Source organism: Balaenoptera physalus (assembly GCF_965194825.1).
Source record: "Balaenoptera physalus genome assembly, chromosome: 8".
Lineage (NCBI taxonomy): Eukaryota > Metazoa > Chordata > Mammalia > Artiodactyla > Balaenopteridae > Balaenoptera > Balaenoptera physalus.
This window is the reverse complement of record NC_138887.1, coordinates 82,375,913-82,394,575: the sequence shown is the minus strand read 5'-3', so window position 1 is coordinate 82,394,575 and position 18,663 is coordinate 82,375,913. Positions and strand designations below refer to the sequence as shown.

Genomic DNA, 18,663 nt, shown 5'->3' with positions numbered 1-18,663 from the left:
GCGCAGTTGGAGGGTGTCTTGGAGGGCAGAGGATGAGGCCTGGGGACCTCACTTGGGCTTCCCTGGGGCTCTAGTGGGCAGGAGAAACGCTGACTGTGTTCCCTTCTGATAATCCACTCTCCCAAGTGTCTCCCCCGTCCCTGTTGATACCCTAACCATGGGTGGGCCCCTCTGGGCATGGGAACCCCTTGCCTCCCCCAGCCACCCCACAGGGGCACTGGTCGGTCTCGTCTCCACTTATCCTCCCCCCTTCCTCCTCCCCATGTCCTACCCAGTTGCTCAGGAGTTCTTCCCATCCCCTCAGGTGTCCATGGTCCACCACCAGTGCCTGGTAGGTGCCCTGGTTGTGCAGAGATGCAAACTCCACATCCTCCTAGTCTGCCATCTTGACTTCACCCCACAGTCGTTATTTTAAAGTCTATTTAGTCTCATATGAGTATTGTTATTCCAGCTTTCTTTTGATCTCCATTTGCATGGAATACCTTTTTCCATTCTCTCACTTTCAGTCTGTGTGTCTCTCTAGATCTGAAGTGAGTCTTCTGTAGGAGAGTATATATGGTTCTTGTTTTTGTATCCACTCAGCCACTCTATCTTTTGGCTGGAGAATTTAGTCCATTTACATTTAAGGTAATTTTTTTTTTAACATCTTTATTGAAGTATAATTGCTTCACAATGGTGTGTTAGTTTCTGCTTTATAACAAAGTGAATCAGCTACACATATACACACGTTCCCATATCTCCTCCCTCCTGCATCTCCCTCCCTCCCACCCTCCCCATCCCACCCCCCCCCCGGGGGTCACAAAGCACTGAGCTGATCTCCCTGTGCTATGCGGTTGCTTCCCACTAGCTATCTATTTTACATTTGGTAGTGTATATATGTCCATGACACTCTCTCACCCTGTCACATCTCACCCCTCCCCCTCCCCATATCCTCAAGTCCATTCTTTAGTAGGTCTGTGTCTTTATTCCCATCTTGCCACTAGGTTCTTCATCACCTTTTTTTTTTTTCCTTAGATTCCATATATATGTGTTAGCATACAGTATTTGTTTTTCTCTTTCTGACTTACTTCACTCTGTATGACAGACTCTAACTCCATCCACCTCATTACAAATACCTCCATTTCATTTCTTTTTATGGCTGAGTAATATTCCATTGTATATATGTGCCACATCTTCTTTATCCATTCATCCGATGATGGACATTTAGGTTGCTTCCATGTCCTGGCTATTGTAAATAGAGCTGCAATGAACATTTTGGTACATGACCCTTTTTGAACTATGGTTTTCTCAGGGTATACGCCCAGTAGTGGGATTGCTGGGTCGTATGGTAGTACTATTTGTAGTTTTTTAAGGAACCTCCATACTGTTCTCCATAGTGGCTGTATCAATTTACATTCCTACCAACAGTGCAAGAGTGTTCCCTTTTCTCCACACCCTCTCCAGCATTTAGTGTTTGTAGATTTTTTGATGATGGCCATTCTGACTGGTGTGAGATGATACCTCATTGTAGTTTTGATTTGCATTTCTCTAATGATTAAGGATGTTGAGCATTCTTTCATGTGTCTGTTGGCCATCTGTATATCTTCTTTGGAGAAATGTCTATTTAGGTCTTCTGCCCATTTTTGGATTGGGTTGTTTGTTTTTTTGTTATTGAGCTGCATGAGCTGCTTGTAAATCTTGGAGATTAATCCTTTGTCAGTTGCTTCATTTGCAAATATTTTCTCCCATTCTGATGGTTGTCTTTTGGTCTTGTTTATGGTTTCCTTTGCTGTGCAAAAGCTTTTAAGTTTCATTAGGTCCCATTTGTTTATTTTTGTTTTTATTTCCACTTCTCTAGGAGCTGGGTCACAAAAGGATCTTGCTGTGATGTATGTCATAGAGTGTTCTGCCTATGTTTTCCTCTAAGAGTTTGATAGTGTCTGGCTTTACACTTAGGTCTTTAATCCATTTTGAGTTTATTTTTGTGTATGGTGTCAGGGAGTGTTCTAATTTCATACTTTTACATGTACCTGTCCAATTTTCCCAGCACGACGTATTGAAGAGGCTGTCTTTTCTCCACTGTATATGCTTGCCTCCTTTATCAAAGATAAGGTGACCATATGTGCGTGGGTTTATCTCTGGGCTTTCTGTCCTGTTCCATTGATCTATATTTCTGTTTTTGTGCCAGTACCAAACTGTCTTCATTACTGTAGCTTTGTAATATAGTCTGAAGTCAGGGAGCCTGATTCCTCCAGCTGCATTTTTCGTTCTCAAGATTGCTTTGGCTATTCGGGGTCTTTTGTGTCTCCATACAAATTGTGAAATTTTTTGTTCTAGTTCTGTGAAAAATGCCAGTGGTAGTTTGATAGGGATTGCATTGAATCTGTAGATTGCTTTGGGTAGTATAGTCATTTTCACAATGTTGATTCTTCCAATCCAAGAACATGGTATATCTCTCCATCTATTTGTATCATCTTTAATTTCTTTCATCAGTGTCCTATAATTTTCTGCATACAGGTCTTTTGTCTCCTTAGGTAGGTTTATTCCTAGATATTTTATTCTTTTTGTTGCAATGGTAAACGGGAGTGTTTTCTTCATTTCACTTTCAGATCTTTCATCATTAGTATATAGGAATGCAAGAGATTTCTGTGCATTAATTTTGTATCCTGCTACTTTACCAAATTCATTGATTAGCTCTAGGAGTTTTCTGGTGGCAGTTTTAGGATTTTCTCTGTATAGTATCATGTCATCTGCAAACAGTGACAGCTTTACTTCTTCTTTTCCGATTTGGATTCCTTTTATTTCTTTGTCTTCTCTGATTGCTGTGGCTAACACTTCCAAAACTATGTTGAATAATAGTGGTGAGAGTGGGCAACCTTGTCTTGTTCCTGATCTTAGTGGAAATGGTTTCACTTTGTCACCATTGAGGACAATGTTGGCTGTGGGTTTGTCATATATGGCCTTTATTATGTTGAGGAAAAGTTCCCTCTATGCCTACTTTCTGCAGGGCTTTTATCATAAATGGGTGTTGAATTTTGTCGAAAGCTTTCCCTGCATCTATTGAGATGATCATATGGTTTTTCTCCTTCAATTTGTTAATATGATGTATCACGTTGATTGATTTGCATATATTGCTGAACCCTTGCATTCCTGGAATAAACCCCACTTGATCATGGTGTATAATCCTTTTAATGCGCTGTTGGATTCTGTTTGCTAGTAATTTGTTGAGGATTTTTGCATCTATGTTCATCAGTGATATTGGCCTATAGTTTTCTTTCTTTGTGACATCTTTGACTGGTTTTGGTATCAGGGTGATGGTGGCCTCGTAGAATGAATTGGGGAGTGTTCCTCCCTTTGCTATATTTTGGAAGAGTTTGAGAAGGATAGGTGTTAGCTCTTCTCTAAATGTTTGATAGAATTCGCCTGTGAAGCCATCTGGTCCTGGGCTTTTGTTTGTTGGAAGATTTTTAATCACAGTTTCAATTTCAGTGCTTGTGATTGGTCTGTTCATATTTTCTATTTCTTCCTGGTTCAGTCTCGGTAGGTTGTGCATTTCTAAGAATCTGTCCATTTCTTCCAGGTTGTCCATTTTATTGGCATAGAGTTGCTTGTAGTAATCTCTCATGATCGTTTGTATTTCTGCAGTGTCAGTGGTTACTTCTCCTTTTTCATTTCTAATTCTATTGATTTGAGTCTTCTCCCTTTTTCTCTTGATGAGTCTGGCTAATGGTTTATCAATTTTGTTTATCTTCTCGAGGAACCAGCTTTTAGTTTCATTGATTTTTGCTATTGTTTCCTTCATTTCTTTTTCATTTATTTCTGATCTGATCTTTATGATTTCTTTCCTTCTGCTAGCTTTGGAGTTTTTTTGTTCTTCTTTCTCTAATTGCTTTAGATGCAAGGTTAGGTTGTTTATTCGAGATGTTTCCTGTTTCTTGATGTAGTCTTGTATTGCTATAAACTTCCCTCTTAGCACTGCTTTTGCTGCATCCCATAGGTTTTGGGTCGTCGTGTCTCCATTGTCATTTGTTTCTAGGTATTTTTTGATTTCCCCTTTGATTTCTTCAGTGATCACTTCGTTATTAAGTAGTGTATTGTATAGCCTCCATGTGTTTGTATTTTTTACAGATCTTTTCCTGTAATTCATATCTAGTCCATAGCGTTGTGGTTGGAAAAGATACTTGATATGATTTCAATTTTCTTAAATTTACCTAGGCTTGATTTGTGACCCAAGTTATGATCTATCCTGGAGAATGTTCCATGAGCACTTGAGAAAAATGTGTATTCTGTTGTTTTTGGTGGAATGTCCTATAAATATCAATTAAGTCCATCTTGTTTAATGTATCATTTAAAGCTTGTGTTTCCTTATTTATTTTCCTTTTGGATGATCTGTCCATTGGTGAAAGTGGGGTGTTAAAGTCCCCTACTATGATTGTGTTACTGTCTATTTCACCTTTTATGGCTGTTAGTATTTGCCTTATGTATTGAGGTGCTCCTATGTTGGGTGCATAAATATTTACAATTGTTATACTTTCCTCTTGGATCGATCCCTTGATCGTTATATAGTGTCCTTCTTTGTCTCTTGTAATAGTCTTTATTTTAAAGTCTATTTTGTCTGATATGAGAATTGCTACTCCAGCTTTCTTTTGATTTCCATTTGCATGGAATATCTTTTTCCATCCCCTCACTTTCAGTCTGTATGTGTCTCTAGGTCTGAAGTGGGTCTCTTGTAGACAGCATATATATGGATCTTGCTTTTGTATCCATTCAGCCAGTCTGTGTCTTTTGGTGGGAGCATTTAATCCATGTACATTTAAGGTAATTATCGATATGTATGTTCCTATTCTCATTTTCTTAGATATTTTGTGTTTGTTATTGTAGGTGTTTTCCTTCTCTTGTGTTTCTTGCCTAGAGAAGTTCCTTTAGCATTTGTTGTAAAGCAGGTTTGGTGGTGCTGAACTCTCTCAGCTTTTGCTTGTCTGTAAAGGTTTTAATTTCTCCATCAAATCTGAATGAGATCCTTGCTGGGTAGAGTAACCTTGGTTGTAGGTTTTTCTCCTTCATGACTTTAAGTATATCCTGCCACTGCCTTCTGGCTTGCAGAGTTTCTGCTGAAAGATCAGCTGTTAACCTTATGGGGATTCCCTTGTGTGTTATTTGTTGTTTTTCCCTTGCTGCTTTTAATATGTTTTCTTTATATTTAATTTTTGATAGTTTGATTAATATGTGTCTTGGCGTGTTTCTCCTTGGATTTATCCTGTATGGGACTCTCTGTGCTTCCAGGACTTGATTAACTATTTCCTTTCCCATATTAGGGAAGTTTTCAACTATAATCTCTTCAAATATTTTCTCAGTCCCTTTCTTTTTCTCTTCTTCGTCTGGGACCCCTATAATTCCAATGTTGGTGCGTTTAATGTTGTCCCAGAGGTCTCTGAGACTGTCCTCAGTTCTTTTCATTCTTTTTTCTTTATCCTGCTCTGCAGTAGTTATTTCCACTATTTTATCTTCCAGGTCACTTATCCGTTTTTCTGCCTCAGTTATTCTGCTGCTGATCCCGTCTAGAGTATTTTTAATTTCATTTATTGTGTTTTTCATCGTTGCTTGGTTCCTCTTTAGTTCTTCTACATCCTTGTTAAATGTTTCTTGCATTTTGTCTATTCTATTTCCAAGATTTTGGATCATCTTTACTATCATTATTCTGAATTCTTTTTCAGGTAGACTGCCTATTTCCTCTTCATTTGTTAGGTCTGGTGTGTTTTGACCCTGCTCCTTCACCTGCTGTGTGGTTTTTTGTCTTCTCATTTTGCTTATCTTACTGTGTTTGGGGTCTCCTTTTCACAGGCTGCAGGTTCGTAGTTCCCGTTGTTTTGGGTATCTGTCCCCAGTGGCTAAGGTTGGTTCAGTAGGTTGTGTAGGCTTCCTGGTGGAGGGGACTAGTGCCTGCGTTCTGGTGAATGAGGTTGGATCTTGTCTTTCTGGTGGGCACGTCCACGTCTGCTGGTGTGTTTTGGGGTGTCTCTGGCTTTATTATGATTTTAGGCAGCCTCTCTGCTAATGGATGAGGCTGTGTTCCTGTCTTGCTAGTTGTTTGGCATAGGGTGTCCAGCACTGTAGCTTGCTGGTCGTTGAGTGAAGTTGGGTCTTGATGTTGAGATGGAGATCTCTGAGAGATTTTTGCCGTTTGGTATTATGTGGAGCTGGGAGGTCTCTTGTGGACCAGTGTCCTGAAGTTGGCTCTCCCACCTCAGAGGCACAGCCCTGATGCCTGGCTGGAGCACCAAGAGCCTTTCATCCACATGGCTCAGAATAAGAGGGAGAAAAAAATAGAAAGAAAGAGGATAAAATAAAATAAAATAAAGCTATTATAGTAAAAAATAAGAAAAAAATTATTAAGAATAAATGTATTCAGAGAAAAAAAATTTTTTTAATTTTAAAAAATAGATTAATTTTTTATAGTAAAAAATAAAAAAAATTAAGAAAAAAATTTATTAAGAAAAAAGTTTTTAATTTTTTAAAATAAAAAATATGAAAAGACTTATTAAAATTTTTTTAAATTTCTAAAAAGAGAAAATAAGGAAAAAATTATTAAGAAAACATTTATTAGGAAAAAAAAAATTTCAAGTTAATAAAAAACAGAAAAACAAAAAAACACGGACGGACCTAACCCTAGGACTAATGGTGAAAGAAAAGCTATACAGACAAAATCTCACCCAAAAGCATACACCTATACACTCACAAAAAAAGGAAAAGGGGAAAAATTAACATATCCTGCTCCCTAAGTCCACCTCTTGAATTTGGGATGATTTGTTGTCTATTCAGGTATTCAACAGATGCAGGCACATCAAGTTGTTTGTGGAGCTTTAATCCGCTGCTTCTGAGGCTGCTGGGAGAGATTTCCCTTTCTCTTCTTTGTTCGTACAGCTCCTGGGGTTCAGCTTTGGATTTGGACCCGCCTCTGCATGTAGGTCTCCTGAGGGTGTCTGTTCCCCACCCAGACAGAACGGGGTTAAAGAAGCAGCTGCTTCGGGGGCTCTGGCTCACACAGGCCAGGGGGAGGGAGCGGTACGGAGGAGGCGGGGCGAGCCTGCAGAGGCCGGCGTGACGTTGCACCCGCCTGAGGCGTGCCGAGCGTTCTCCCGGGGAAGTTGTCCCTGGATCACGGGAGCCTGGCCGTGGCGGGCTGCACAGGCTACCGGGAGGGGCGGTGTGGACAGTGACCTGTGCTCGCACACAGGCTTCTTGGGGGCGGCAGCAGCCGCCTTAGCGTTTCCTGCCCGTCTCCGGAGTCCGCGCTGATAACCGTGGCTCGCTCCTGTCTCTGGGGTCCGCGCTGATAGCCGTGGCTCGTGCCCGTCTCTGGAGTTCGTTTAGGCGGCGCTCTGAATCCCCTCTCCTTGCACGCCGCGTAACAAAGCGGCAAGAAAAAGTCTCTTGCCTCTTCGGCAGCTGCAGACTTTTTCCCGGACACCCTCCCAGCTAGCACCGAAGCCCGAGCCTCAGCTCCCAGCCCCCGCCCGCCCCGGCGGGTGAGCAGCAAGCCTCTCGGGCTGGTGAGCGCTGCTCGGCGCCGAGCCTCTGTGCGGGCATCTCTCCGTTTTTCCCTCTGCGCCCCTGTTGCTGTGGGATCCGCGCTGATAGCCGCGGCTCGCGCCCGCCTCTGGGGTCCGCGCTGATAGCCGCGGCTCACACCCGTCTCTGGAGTTCGTTTAGGCAGCGCTCTGAATCCCCTCTCCTTGCGCGCCGCGAAACAAAGCGGCAAGAAAAAGTCTCTTGCCTCTTCAGCAGCTTCAGACTTTATCCCGGACTCCCTCCCAGCTAGCACCGAAGCCCGAGCCTCAGCTCCCAGCCCCCGCCCGCCCCGGCGGCTGAGCAGACAAGCCTCTCGGGCTGGTGAGTGCTGCTCAGCGCCGATCCTCTGTGCAGGAATCTCTCCGCTTCGCCCTCCGCACCCCTGTGGCTGCGCTCTCCTCCATGGCTCCAAAGCTTCCCCCCTCTGCCACCCGCAGTCTCCGCCCGCGAAGGGCCTTCCTAGTGTGTGGAAACCTTTCCTCCTTCACAGCTCCCTCCCACTGGTGCCGGTCCCGTCACTATTCTTTTTTCTCTGTTATTTCTTTTTTCTTTTGCCCTGCCCAAGTACGTGGGGATTTTCTTGCCTTTTGGGAGGTCTGACGTCTTCTGCCAGCGTTCAGTGGGTGTTCTGTAGGAACAGTTCCACATGTAGATGTATTTCTACTGTATCTGTGGGAAGGAAGGTGATCTCCGCGTCTTACTCTTCTGCCATCTTGCCCCTCCCCCTAAGGTAATTATTGATATGTATGTTCTTACTGCCGTTTTGTTAATTGTTTGGGGTTTGTTTTTATATGTCTTTTTCCCCCCTTCTTTTGTTCTCGTCTCCTGTGATTTGATGACTATCTTTAGTGTTGTGTTTGGATTCTTTTTTCTTTTTTTGTGTGTATATCTATTACAGGTGTTTGTTTTGAGGTTACCATGAGCTTTTTATATAGCAGTCTGTATATGTGTGTGTGTGTGTATATATATATATATACATATATATATGTATGATTTAAGTTGCTGAGCTCTTAATTTCAAATGCATTTTAAAAATCTTACATTTGTACTCTCCTTCCTTCATGATTGCTGTTTTTCATATCATATTTTACATCTAATTGTTTTGTGTATCCCTTAACTGCTCATTGTGGTTATAGATTATTTTACTACTTTTGTCTTTTAACCACCCTACTAGCTTTGTGTGTGGATGATTTCCTACATTTTCTGTATGTTTGCCTTTGTTGATGATCATTTTGATTTTATAATTTTCTTGTTTTTAGTTGTGGCCTTTTTCTTCAGGAGAAGTTCCTTTAACATTGGTTGTAAAGTTGGTTTGATGGTGCTGGACTCTTTTAGCTTTTGCATGTCTGTAAAGCTTTTGATCTCTCCATCAAATCTGAGTGAGAGCCTTCCTGGGTAGATTATTCTCGGTTGTTGGTTTTTCCCTTTCATCACTTTAAATATATCTTTCTACTCAATATTGGCCTTCAGAGTTTCTGCTGAAAAATCAGCCAATAAGTTTATGGGAATTCTGTTGTATGCTATTTGTTGCTTTTCCCTTGTTGCTTTTAATATTCTCTTTATATTTAATGTTTGTCATTTTAATTACAGTGTGTCTTGGTTTCTCTTTGGGTTAATCCTGTATGGGACTCTCTGTACTTTCTGGACTTGAGTGACTGTTCCTTTCCCAGGTTAGGGAGGTTTTCACCTGTTCTGTTTTCCATCTCTCTCTCTCTCTCTCTCTCTCTCTCTCTCCTCTCTTCTCTCTCTCTCTCCCCCCCTCTCTCTCTCTCTCTCTCTCTGTCTCCCCCCCCCTTCGTCCTTGTGGGACCCCTACAGTGTGCATATTAGTGTGCTTGATACTGTCCTACAGGGCTCTTAAACTGTCCTAATTTCTTTTCATTCTTTTTTCTTTTCCGTAGCAGTGCTTTCCAGTACTCTACAGATCACTGATCTGTTCCTCTGTATCATTTAGTCTAATGTTGGTACCTTCTAGAGTATTTTTCATTTCATTTATCATATTCTACATCTCTGTTTGGTTGTTCTTTATATTTTTTAACTCTTTGTTAAAAACTTCTGACTTCTTGCTCTGTGTGTCCATTCTTTTCCCAAGTTCTTTCATCATCTATACAGTCATTACTCTGAACTCTTTCTCAGGTAGATTGCCTATCTCCACTTCACTTATTTGTTCTTCTGGGGTTTTATCTTGTTTCCTCATCTGGAACATGTTTCTTTGTGGCCTCATTTTATCTAAGTTGCTATTTCTATTTTGATGTATGTGGTAGGTTAGTTATGTTTCTGTACCTTGAAGTAGTAGTCTCCTGTAGGAGATGTCTTATGCATCCCACCACGCACTCCCCTCTCATCACCCGTGCTATATGCTCTACAGTTTCCCCCTAAGAGGGCTGCATTGGTCCTTCTGTTTTGGTTTGCTTTGTGGGTGGTCTGGTAGGCTTGGTTGGCCCCTAGCCCAGTTGGTTGCCAGGCACCTGCCTTGTGCAGATGCTGCTGGCTGCTGGTTAGTGGGACCTGGTCACAAGGTAGCAGATTACAAAACCCCAGAGTCCCCAAGCCTAGTGCTGGCTCACTGGTGGACAGAATCAGGGTCCATAAGACTCCAGGGCTGTTGCCCTACCACTGGTGGGTGAAGCCAGGTTCCGGGGTTAGTGTTGGACTAGTGGCAGGCAGAGCTGGGTCCCAGAGTCTGACAACAGGGCCCAGGAATTTCAGAGCTGTTGTCAGATTGCTGAGCAGGAGGTGGAGGGATCCTGACACAGTTAGGTATGGGGTCTGAGGTGTCCCAAAGCTTGTGTTGGCCTGCTGGTAGAGCTAGGGCTTGGGTGAATCCTGGGGCTGGTGTCTGCCCACTGGTGGGCAGCGTCAGGATACAGGAGATCCTGGGGCTCTGTCAGGCCCACTGGTGGATAAAGCTGGGTCATGGGGATAGTGCCGGCCCATTGGCTAGCTGAGCCGTGTCCTGGGGCCTCTGGCTTCAGGGCCCACATTCTCAGAACTGGTTTTGGACCATTGGTGGGTTGGCTGGTTCCTGACACAGCTGGCTGTGGGGCCTGGGGTGTCCCAAAGGTTGTGTTGGCCCACTGGTAAGTGCGGCCTGATCCTGGGGTACTGTCTAAGGGGCCCAAGTTGTCTCAGAGCTTTTATTGTCCCCCTGATGGTTGGGGCTGAGGACCAGCAAGTCCTGGGACTGGTGCCAACTGGTGGTGGCTGGGCCAGGTCCTGGCATAGCACGCTGTGGTTGTTCTGGGGCTGGTGTCTGTCTGCTGGTAGGTGGGGTTATATTTCCACCCAGCTAATTGCTTGATCTGAGGTGATCTAGTACTTGTGCCTATAGGCTGGTGAGTGGGGGCAGGGCTGGGGCTGGGTCCCACGCCTAATAAGCTAGAGGGAGGATTCCAAAATGGTGCTTTGCAGTGCCAGTGTCAGTGTGGTAGAATTAACTCCCAAAAATGGTTGCCACCAGTGCCTGTGTCCCCAGAGTGAGCTCCATTTCCTCCTGCCTCTCTGGAAGACTCTTCAAGATCACCAGTAGGTCTGACCCAGGCTCTGTTCAAATTACTGCTGCTTCCCTGTGTCCCAGAGCATGTGAAATTTTGTGTGCACCCCCCCCCTTTAAGAGTGGGGTCTTTCTTTTCCACAGGTCTCTGGGTCTCCTGAAAGTAAGTTCCTCTGACCTTCAAAACCAAACATTCTGGGGTCTCGTCTTCCCAGCACAGGACCCCTGGGCTGGGGAGCTTGATGTGGGTCTCTTACCTCTTGCTCCTTCTGGAGAACCTCTATACTTATAATTATCTTCTCATCTGTAGGTCTCTCACCTCAGGATATGGGTCTTGACTATACTGCAGTTTCTCCCCTCCTACTCATCTACTTGTGGTTCCTTCTTTATATCTTTAGTTATAGAAATCTTTTCTGGTACGTTCCAGTCTTTCTCACTCGTAGTTGCTCTGTAAATAGTTGTAAGATTTGGTATGCCCGTGAGAGGAGGTGAATTCAGGGTCCTCTTAGTCCACCATCTTGGGAACTCTTCAACAATAATTTCTTATTACATGACTCTCCATTCTAGTCCATTTAATTCTAGAGCAAAATTTTTAAAAATTTACACAAGTTATGTCATTGTGGGAGAAAGGTTTTCTTTGTAAGCAGAATACCATTTTTTATCTAAGCACAGATCTCATGAGCTATTCCTAATCTTCATGTCTATTTCATATTTTTTCATATGCTTTAAAATCCAGTTCTAATTCTTGTTTTTATAGGGAGGAATAGTATCAAAATCACCTACAGTTAACTTTAATGGGGTAAAGGGTATTATTTCTTATAAAAAACCCAGGAATTTCTGAAATCCCATGTCTCCACATTGGCCCCTTTTGAAACTTAACTACTCTACAACTATCCTCTCCCAGCCCTCCCCACCCAAATGCCTTCAGTTAATCATGGAAGTTAAGTTTATAATCAAATGGTAGAGGTAAGGATGGGATAATTTTAAGAGTCATGTATTTCTTTTTAACATCTTTATTGGAATATAATTGCTTTACAATGTTGTGTTAGTTTCTGCTCTAGTGTTTCTTTAGGGAAAAATGCTATTTTAATTATGGGGAGTGAGGAGCCAGGGAGAAGGAATTCTTAAAGGGAAGCTACTAGGCTGTAGTTATCGTGGTACTTCTCAAGACCTTACATTTTATGTTATGATTATAGTTAAATTTCTAATTTGCCCTATTTATTTTTTAAGTACAGGACTGACTCCTACAGTAAAGTGAATGGGCTGGTATTTAGTTACTTAATAATTTTTTTAAACGTCAGAAAGTAAGCACTGTTCTGGTTCCTCCAGGGTGTTTCAGTAAAGACCAGGTATACTTGGATGGTATCCTGCAAATCCTCCGATATAGAGAGACCATTGACTTTCATCTACTGACGGCCCTGGGGAAGGTGAGTGAAACCAGTGGCACAGAGTCCGCAAACGTACCAGGTCAACATTTCCTCCAGCTCATTTCATGATTAAATAAGACTCAAGTTGAAACTGTTTTTATTTTATTGTTGGAGTAATTTTCCTTTATGTGATAACAGGAGGGAAGAAATGAGGTTCTGTCACAGAACCAAATTACAATATTTCTTTGTGGACAGTAAGAGAGAAAGAAGGGAATAGGAAATTTGGGAATATATTATTAGTTTTTATATGCATATTTTCCTGAAGTATTTTAAAGTAAGCTGCAGGTATAACTCTACTCCTCTTCATACTTCAGTATGTATCTCCCAAGAATAAGGATATTCTGACATGACCATATGTTTTCTAAAGAAATTTATCATTGATTCCATATAATATCTTAAAAAAGTATTTTATATTCCCCAGATCATCTCCAAAATGTCCTTTGGAGCTCTTTTTCATGACCCAGGATCCAGTCAAGATTTATGCCTTGCATTCACTTATCATCTTTAATCTCTTAATTTATAACAGTCCCCCTCACCCTAGTCTTTTTTTATGACATTTTTAAGAATCCAAGAAAATTTCCTTGAGAATTCCTAGAATCTGGACTATCAGATTGTTTCCTTGTAATTAGCTTTAGGTTAAACATTTTTGCCAAGAATACTAAAGTGAGTCATGCATTTTTCAGTGCCTCACATTATTAGAGAGATATTTTGTCCCATTATTGGTGATACTGTGTATAATCACCTGGGTTAGTTACTGCCAGATCTCTCCATTATAAAGGTACCTTTCCTCCATTAATAAGTAATTTGTGGGATGATACCTTCAAATGTACCATTGTCTAACAGCCTTTCCAGAAATGATTTTAACATCAATTGATGATTTTTGCCCATTTTGCCCAAATCACTTACTACACTGGTGGTTGCAAAATAGAGATCTTTGAATTCTGTTACATTTCCCTCCACTTTTTTATTCAGCTCTTCCAATGGCTGCTCCTGTGTTTTTTAAAACATAGCTACATGTTTTCAAGCAAAGTAAAATATTCTGGGCTCACCTTACACTTTTCCTACCCAAATATGAGATTAGATGTTTCTCCAAGGAAGTCTTGATTCTTTTTAGTGGGAAATGGTATTTAGAAAACAAGACTTGAGCACGAGGTATGCACATCACTACTGGAGTGCTGATGCTTCTGGACCTTTTCAATGAGCATATCATATATTTGTTTTAAATCATAAGGGCAGTCTAATTCAAATCAGACATCACATGGTCTTTTTACATCTCCTTTCCCATTCCATATGTGTATCTCTTTTTTTAAAATGAGAACCTTATTTCCCAACATCAGTATATTTACTCATTCTCTCCTTATAATAAACTCAGAGTGGTTTAAGATAAATTACAAAACCATGCCAATATCAACACCAAACCTATTTCTTATAACCTATTACACTTAGTGATATAAGTACTCAATTTTAACTGAAATATAAATAAAACTTAATATGAACATGATTTATTTAAAGCCTTCCTGCTGAACCAGGAGGAGTGTTGATCAGAAGATAATAGTACTTAAAGCCAGCTATGTTTTGGAATTTAAAAGTTGAAAGATAATTTATAGAACTTAAAGTTTCACCCCTAAACTTAATATAATATTTATGAAAGACTGGCTTCTTCAGTGAATGAAAGAGATGTGAAATTTTTAAAAATACTTAAATTCTCTTGCTTTTATTTTGATATTTTTAACACAAAACATTATTTCTCAAATAGAAAAAGGAATTTAATGTATAATTGTGCTGATTTTCCTAACTTAATAATACAGTATTTACATTCTAATTATTTTCTTATTTATTTACTTATTTAAATATTTATTTACTTTGGCTGCACTGGGTCTTAGTTGCAGCACACGGATCTTCATTGTGGCATGTGGGCTTCTTAGTTGCAGCATGCAGGACCTAGTTCCCCAACCAGGGATCAAACCTGGGCCTCCTGCATTGGGAGCACAGAGTCTTACCCACTGGACCACCAGAGAAGTCCCAATTCTTATATTTAGATTTAGGCAGGAGATTTGTTTAGGTTTAGTCTTTCACACACATACATTAAGTTTAGTTGTTTAATTTCTAGACAAACTGTAGATCCAAGATAGATTGTTAAATCAAATACTGACTTTTGATTTTTAAAAATATGGTCATGGTATGAAGGGGCAGATAAATACATTCTTATTTAACACAGTAAATTTTGTTATTTTCCAGGTATTAGAGAGTAATTTCAAAAATAGTCTACATAAAGTTTCACTTAAGACCAAAGGAAGAAATTGCTCTTCAAAATCTAACTGGTAGTCACATTTAAAAAGTAACCCATCTTCCTTTTTTCAGGTCTCTTATGAAGATGTGGATCGCTTAAAAGGATTGGCAGTTACTGAAAACATGAGGGTCCCTCACTTTCTGCAGGACCATGGCCGATATATGGAACACTTAGAGAAGATCATGGAAGTGAATGAACTGACTGACAGGGAACTGAAAGATCTTATATATTAATTAGCATTCTTGCAAACATAGCTAAGCTATATCTCCATGTATATTACCAATTAGGTGCAGTTAGCACCAGCAGATTTATAAATGAAGAATGACTGTTTACATGAGTTTTCTGAAGAATGATCTGCAGTATTCAGCTGAATATTTAGGTTAAGAGCAAACTTTAAACTGTTTCCCTAAAATGTTTCTATAGGCTACAAGGGAAAGTTACTCCTGTTTTCATCTGAATCTCAACAGAGTCAGATGAAAATACTGCTGATGGGTGTTTTTGAGGAATCTTGGTCAAATTGAGTGATAAACTTCTGCCTGAGCACCAAGACCAGCTCTTACTAGAGATGGAATTCCTGTGTTGTTCAAACTCCAAGGTAATATTTTATTTAATAAATAATGGTAATTATTCTCCTTTGAAAAATTAGTCTGTGTTATGCTCCCAAAAGCTAGAAAATAAGAAATTTAAGATTTCTTATTTTCTTATATGTTAAGTAATGTTAAAGGGAGGGGAAAAGCAATTTGAAAAGTTCTCATAGTTCTTTATTTTACACATTATTGTTTCACCTTATCAGCTTATAGGAACTAAAGTAGAAGATTACCATGTTTTGTCCAGTTATCCCTTAACTAAACTCGGTTTTCATCTGCTGAAACATACTGGACACCTTCAAAATTTTAACCAAGTTTTAGGGTCTTTCCTTCCCAAGTCTCAGAGGTTTTTCTACATAAATCAAAATAGTTGGGGAAGAGAGAAGCTACTTACCTTTTTTATTAAATGGAGCAATGAGCAGGGGATAAATCAGGTAGGAGCTGGATGTTGATTGGGTAGCATCTACAGTAAGCTTGACTATATACTCTGAGAAACAGAATTTCTGGGCATTGTCATTTGATAAACTGGCTTTGTGATGATATTGGCTCAGTATTTTATCAAAATCTTTGACTTCATCAAGCCAATAATGACATACTTTGAATTTCAAGAATGTGAGTTCTGTTTTACTACATTTCTCCTGCTAAAAGCTTATATCTAGCTTTGTAATTTATCAATTTCACTATATACTTGGATAGGTATAATAGATATACTTGGGATCAAGTAGTTTTTCAAACTTACTTTAATCAGAAAGAATACTGCTGTAAACACCCCATTCAAAATTGCTACTGTGATTTCTACCCAAAGTCTATCTATCTGAGAGTTTATCTTTACCTCAATTCAGACTTAAATATGGTGCTAACACTGGTAGATGTATACTGCAAAGCCTGGTTCACATTCACATTTTAGAAACTCTTTTGCAGACAAGGTTATGGGATTTTTCTCTTTCATATATCTGGAAGGGCTCGCCTCAAAGAATGATATACTTCAACAAACCTCCAACGAACATGATATACTCTAACTGGCACCTGGCAGTTCTTGCAAAGCCACGCATTTCACCTTTGGCAGTAGCAGGCAAGGCCCTTTAGAGTACTGAAGGTGCCCATACCTGTGTCATGCTGGCTGGAGTGTGACCTGCACTGGGGCTGGGGGCACAGTGCACCAACACTAACCAGACACCAGAAGACCACTCTTGTCCTCTCAAGCATTATTTCCTTGTAGCAGAGTCATCCAGTTTCAGCTCTGTGTAGTGTTTTCTGACTTCATCTTCAGACTTATCAAAGGTAATTGTGAAAACAATGTCTTATTAGCTGGAATTGAAGTACAGACAGAAATGGCAATATTTATGTCCTGTGACTTAAGGTCAAATGATTATAAATTCAGCATTTGTAGGCAATAACACTGCTAATGTTTAAATATAAAGGAAAATCACAGCAGCCTTAATTTCCTATTGGTAGGATTGTTTGTAGTGGTTATAGTCCCTGAATTTTAAAATGGATAGATGTTATATGATCCAGAAAAGGAAAAGCTTTCTTGCCTTACTGCTTTGGTATAAAGACAAAAAACATGAGCACTATCCAGACAGAAAAAAAAAAAAACGACCTTAAATCACATTAAGATATTTCAAAAGTTAGCAATGAACGAAAAGTAGTTTAAGATTAGCAGAAATACTTAAATAAAGAGCTCTAAGCTTTAAAAGTTGAGATTGAAGATTTAATGTTTATTCTCTTTCTTGAAATAGCATTAAGGTCAGTTTTGTTCTCTAAAATAAAGTTTTTATAAATAGAAAATTATAGCCGCAGAACTTAGGAGAATAGTTGAAGATCATATTCGTTTTAATTAGAAGAGTCATTTGCTATAGGCTATTGATCATTAGGATTTCATCAATTTTTTCCACTGAAATTCTAACAAACATATAGTTGTATCAAATACAAATTCTGATAAACTGTTTGTTAGGTTTTCACACCAGACAGTTTCAAAGTAAAATAGTCTGCAAACATAAATCCATAGTCTTCATTTCTTTATATTTTCAATCTTTGAGCATTTTGTGTCTACCTGTAATAGAAATAAATAGCACTGAGGTTCTCAGATGAACTATTTGGATATATATGCATGCAAATTTCTGTTCTTTTAAAACCTAATTATATTTTTATTGTGGTATTTCCAGGTTTTTTATTGTGGTAATTATTGAAAATACCATCAATCATGTTTGTCTTCTAGTATTCTTATTTATAGAGAAATATTATATTTGCCACACTCTACCTTTCCCCTAATTCAGCATATACTCCCATGGGGCATAGGGAAAAGGAGAGAGGGAAAATTCTGTCTTAATTTACTACCCTGTTTATTGAATAAACTTTTATGCAGAACCGATTGAGGAGCAGAATCTGTGCTGAGTGTCAGAGGTCCTCTGATGAAGACTAGAAATGTTCCACAGTCCAGTGAGGAAGAGTGGCACAGACCCAGGTTACAGCACTGCCAGTACCATACCCAAAAAGTGTTACCAAAAGAATGTAAACCATAGTAAATGGGCCTGTTCATGTGTTTGAAGCACAGAGACAAAGATCACTTGCAAAGTAGTGAGTATTTACAGTATTTTATTACCACTCTTTTCAAGGCTTGTTTGGAACCTGAGCAACTTTAGCCTAGGGGAAGGAGTAGACCCAAGGATACAGCTGCTTGGGTCATCACAGGCCCTGAGGAGATCCCTTGAGCCCTTCAGCAGATGCCCAAGGGAGTCAGCACTTTATCCTTAAGTGTCTTGGTCTTTGAATCCAAACCTTTATGGCACTTGTGAAAGCCTTGTCAGCTGGCTATGATTTCATTCATTTTTGTTCACTCTGATTCCAGTGGCTAAAGGAATTATATCTTGAAACTGCCAGGATGAGAAATACTAGTGTTTGTTAGCTAGCTTTAAGAATATGTGGAATTTCAAGTATGCAGAGGGAAAAGCATATGAAGAGGAAGCAAGAGGGCAGCCATCTGCAAGCCAAGGAGAGAGGCCCAGAACAGATCCTTCCCTTATGGTTCTCAGGAAAAATCAAGCTTTCCAACACCTTGATCTTGAACTTCTAGCCTTCAGAACTGAAAAGAATTGTACCTAAAGAAAGAGGACAAAGCAAAGAGCAGAAATCTGACCACCAAGAGGAGACCACTGAGCATGCATTTCTTCCCAGCTATCCAGTTATCCTAACAAACAAAAGACGACCAGCTTCAGAAGTGACATCAGCATGGCTGAAAAAGCTTTCCCTCATTTGTGTCCTCTACCCCCAGCAATTTGGTATCCATATACAGACAGAAATGACCTGGTGGGAGCTTAGG

The 18,663-nt window shown here is 40.1% G+C and overlaps 1 protein-coding gene across 6 annotated transcripts in view; it reads left to right on the top strand.

Annotated features, from left to right (window-relative positions):
- Positions 1-17,502, top strand: part of MATCAP2 (microtubule associated tyrosine carboxypeptidase 2) — a 96,594-nt gene extending 79,092 nt beyond the window's left edge. For all 6 annotated transcript variants that reach the window (XM_082471885.1, XM_082471884.1, XM_082471883.1 and 3 more), the window contains 2 exons: positions 12,370-12,467; positions 14,829-17,502. In XM_082471885.1, the coding sequence (XP_082328011.1) occupies positions 12,370-12,467; positions 14,829-14,990 (260 nt within the window). In that variant the 3' untranslated portion in view covers positions 14,991-17,502. The remainder of the gene's footprint in view (positions 1-12,369; positions 12,468-14,828) is intronic.
- The last annotated feature ends 1,161 nt before the right edge of the window (positions 17,503-18,663 follow it).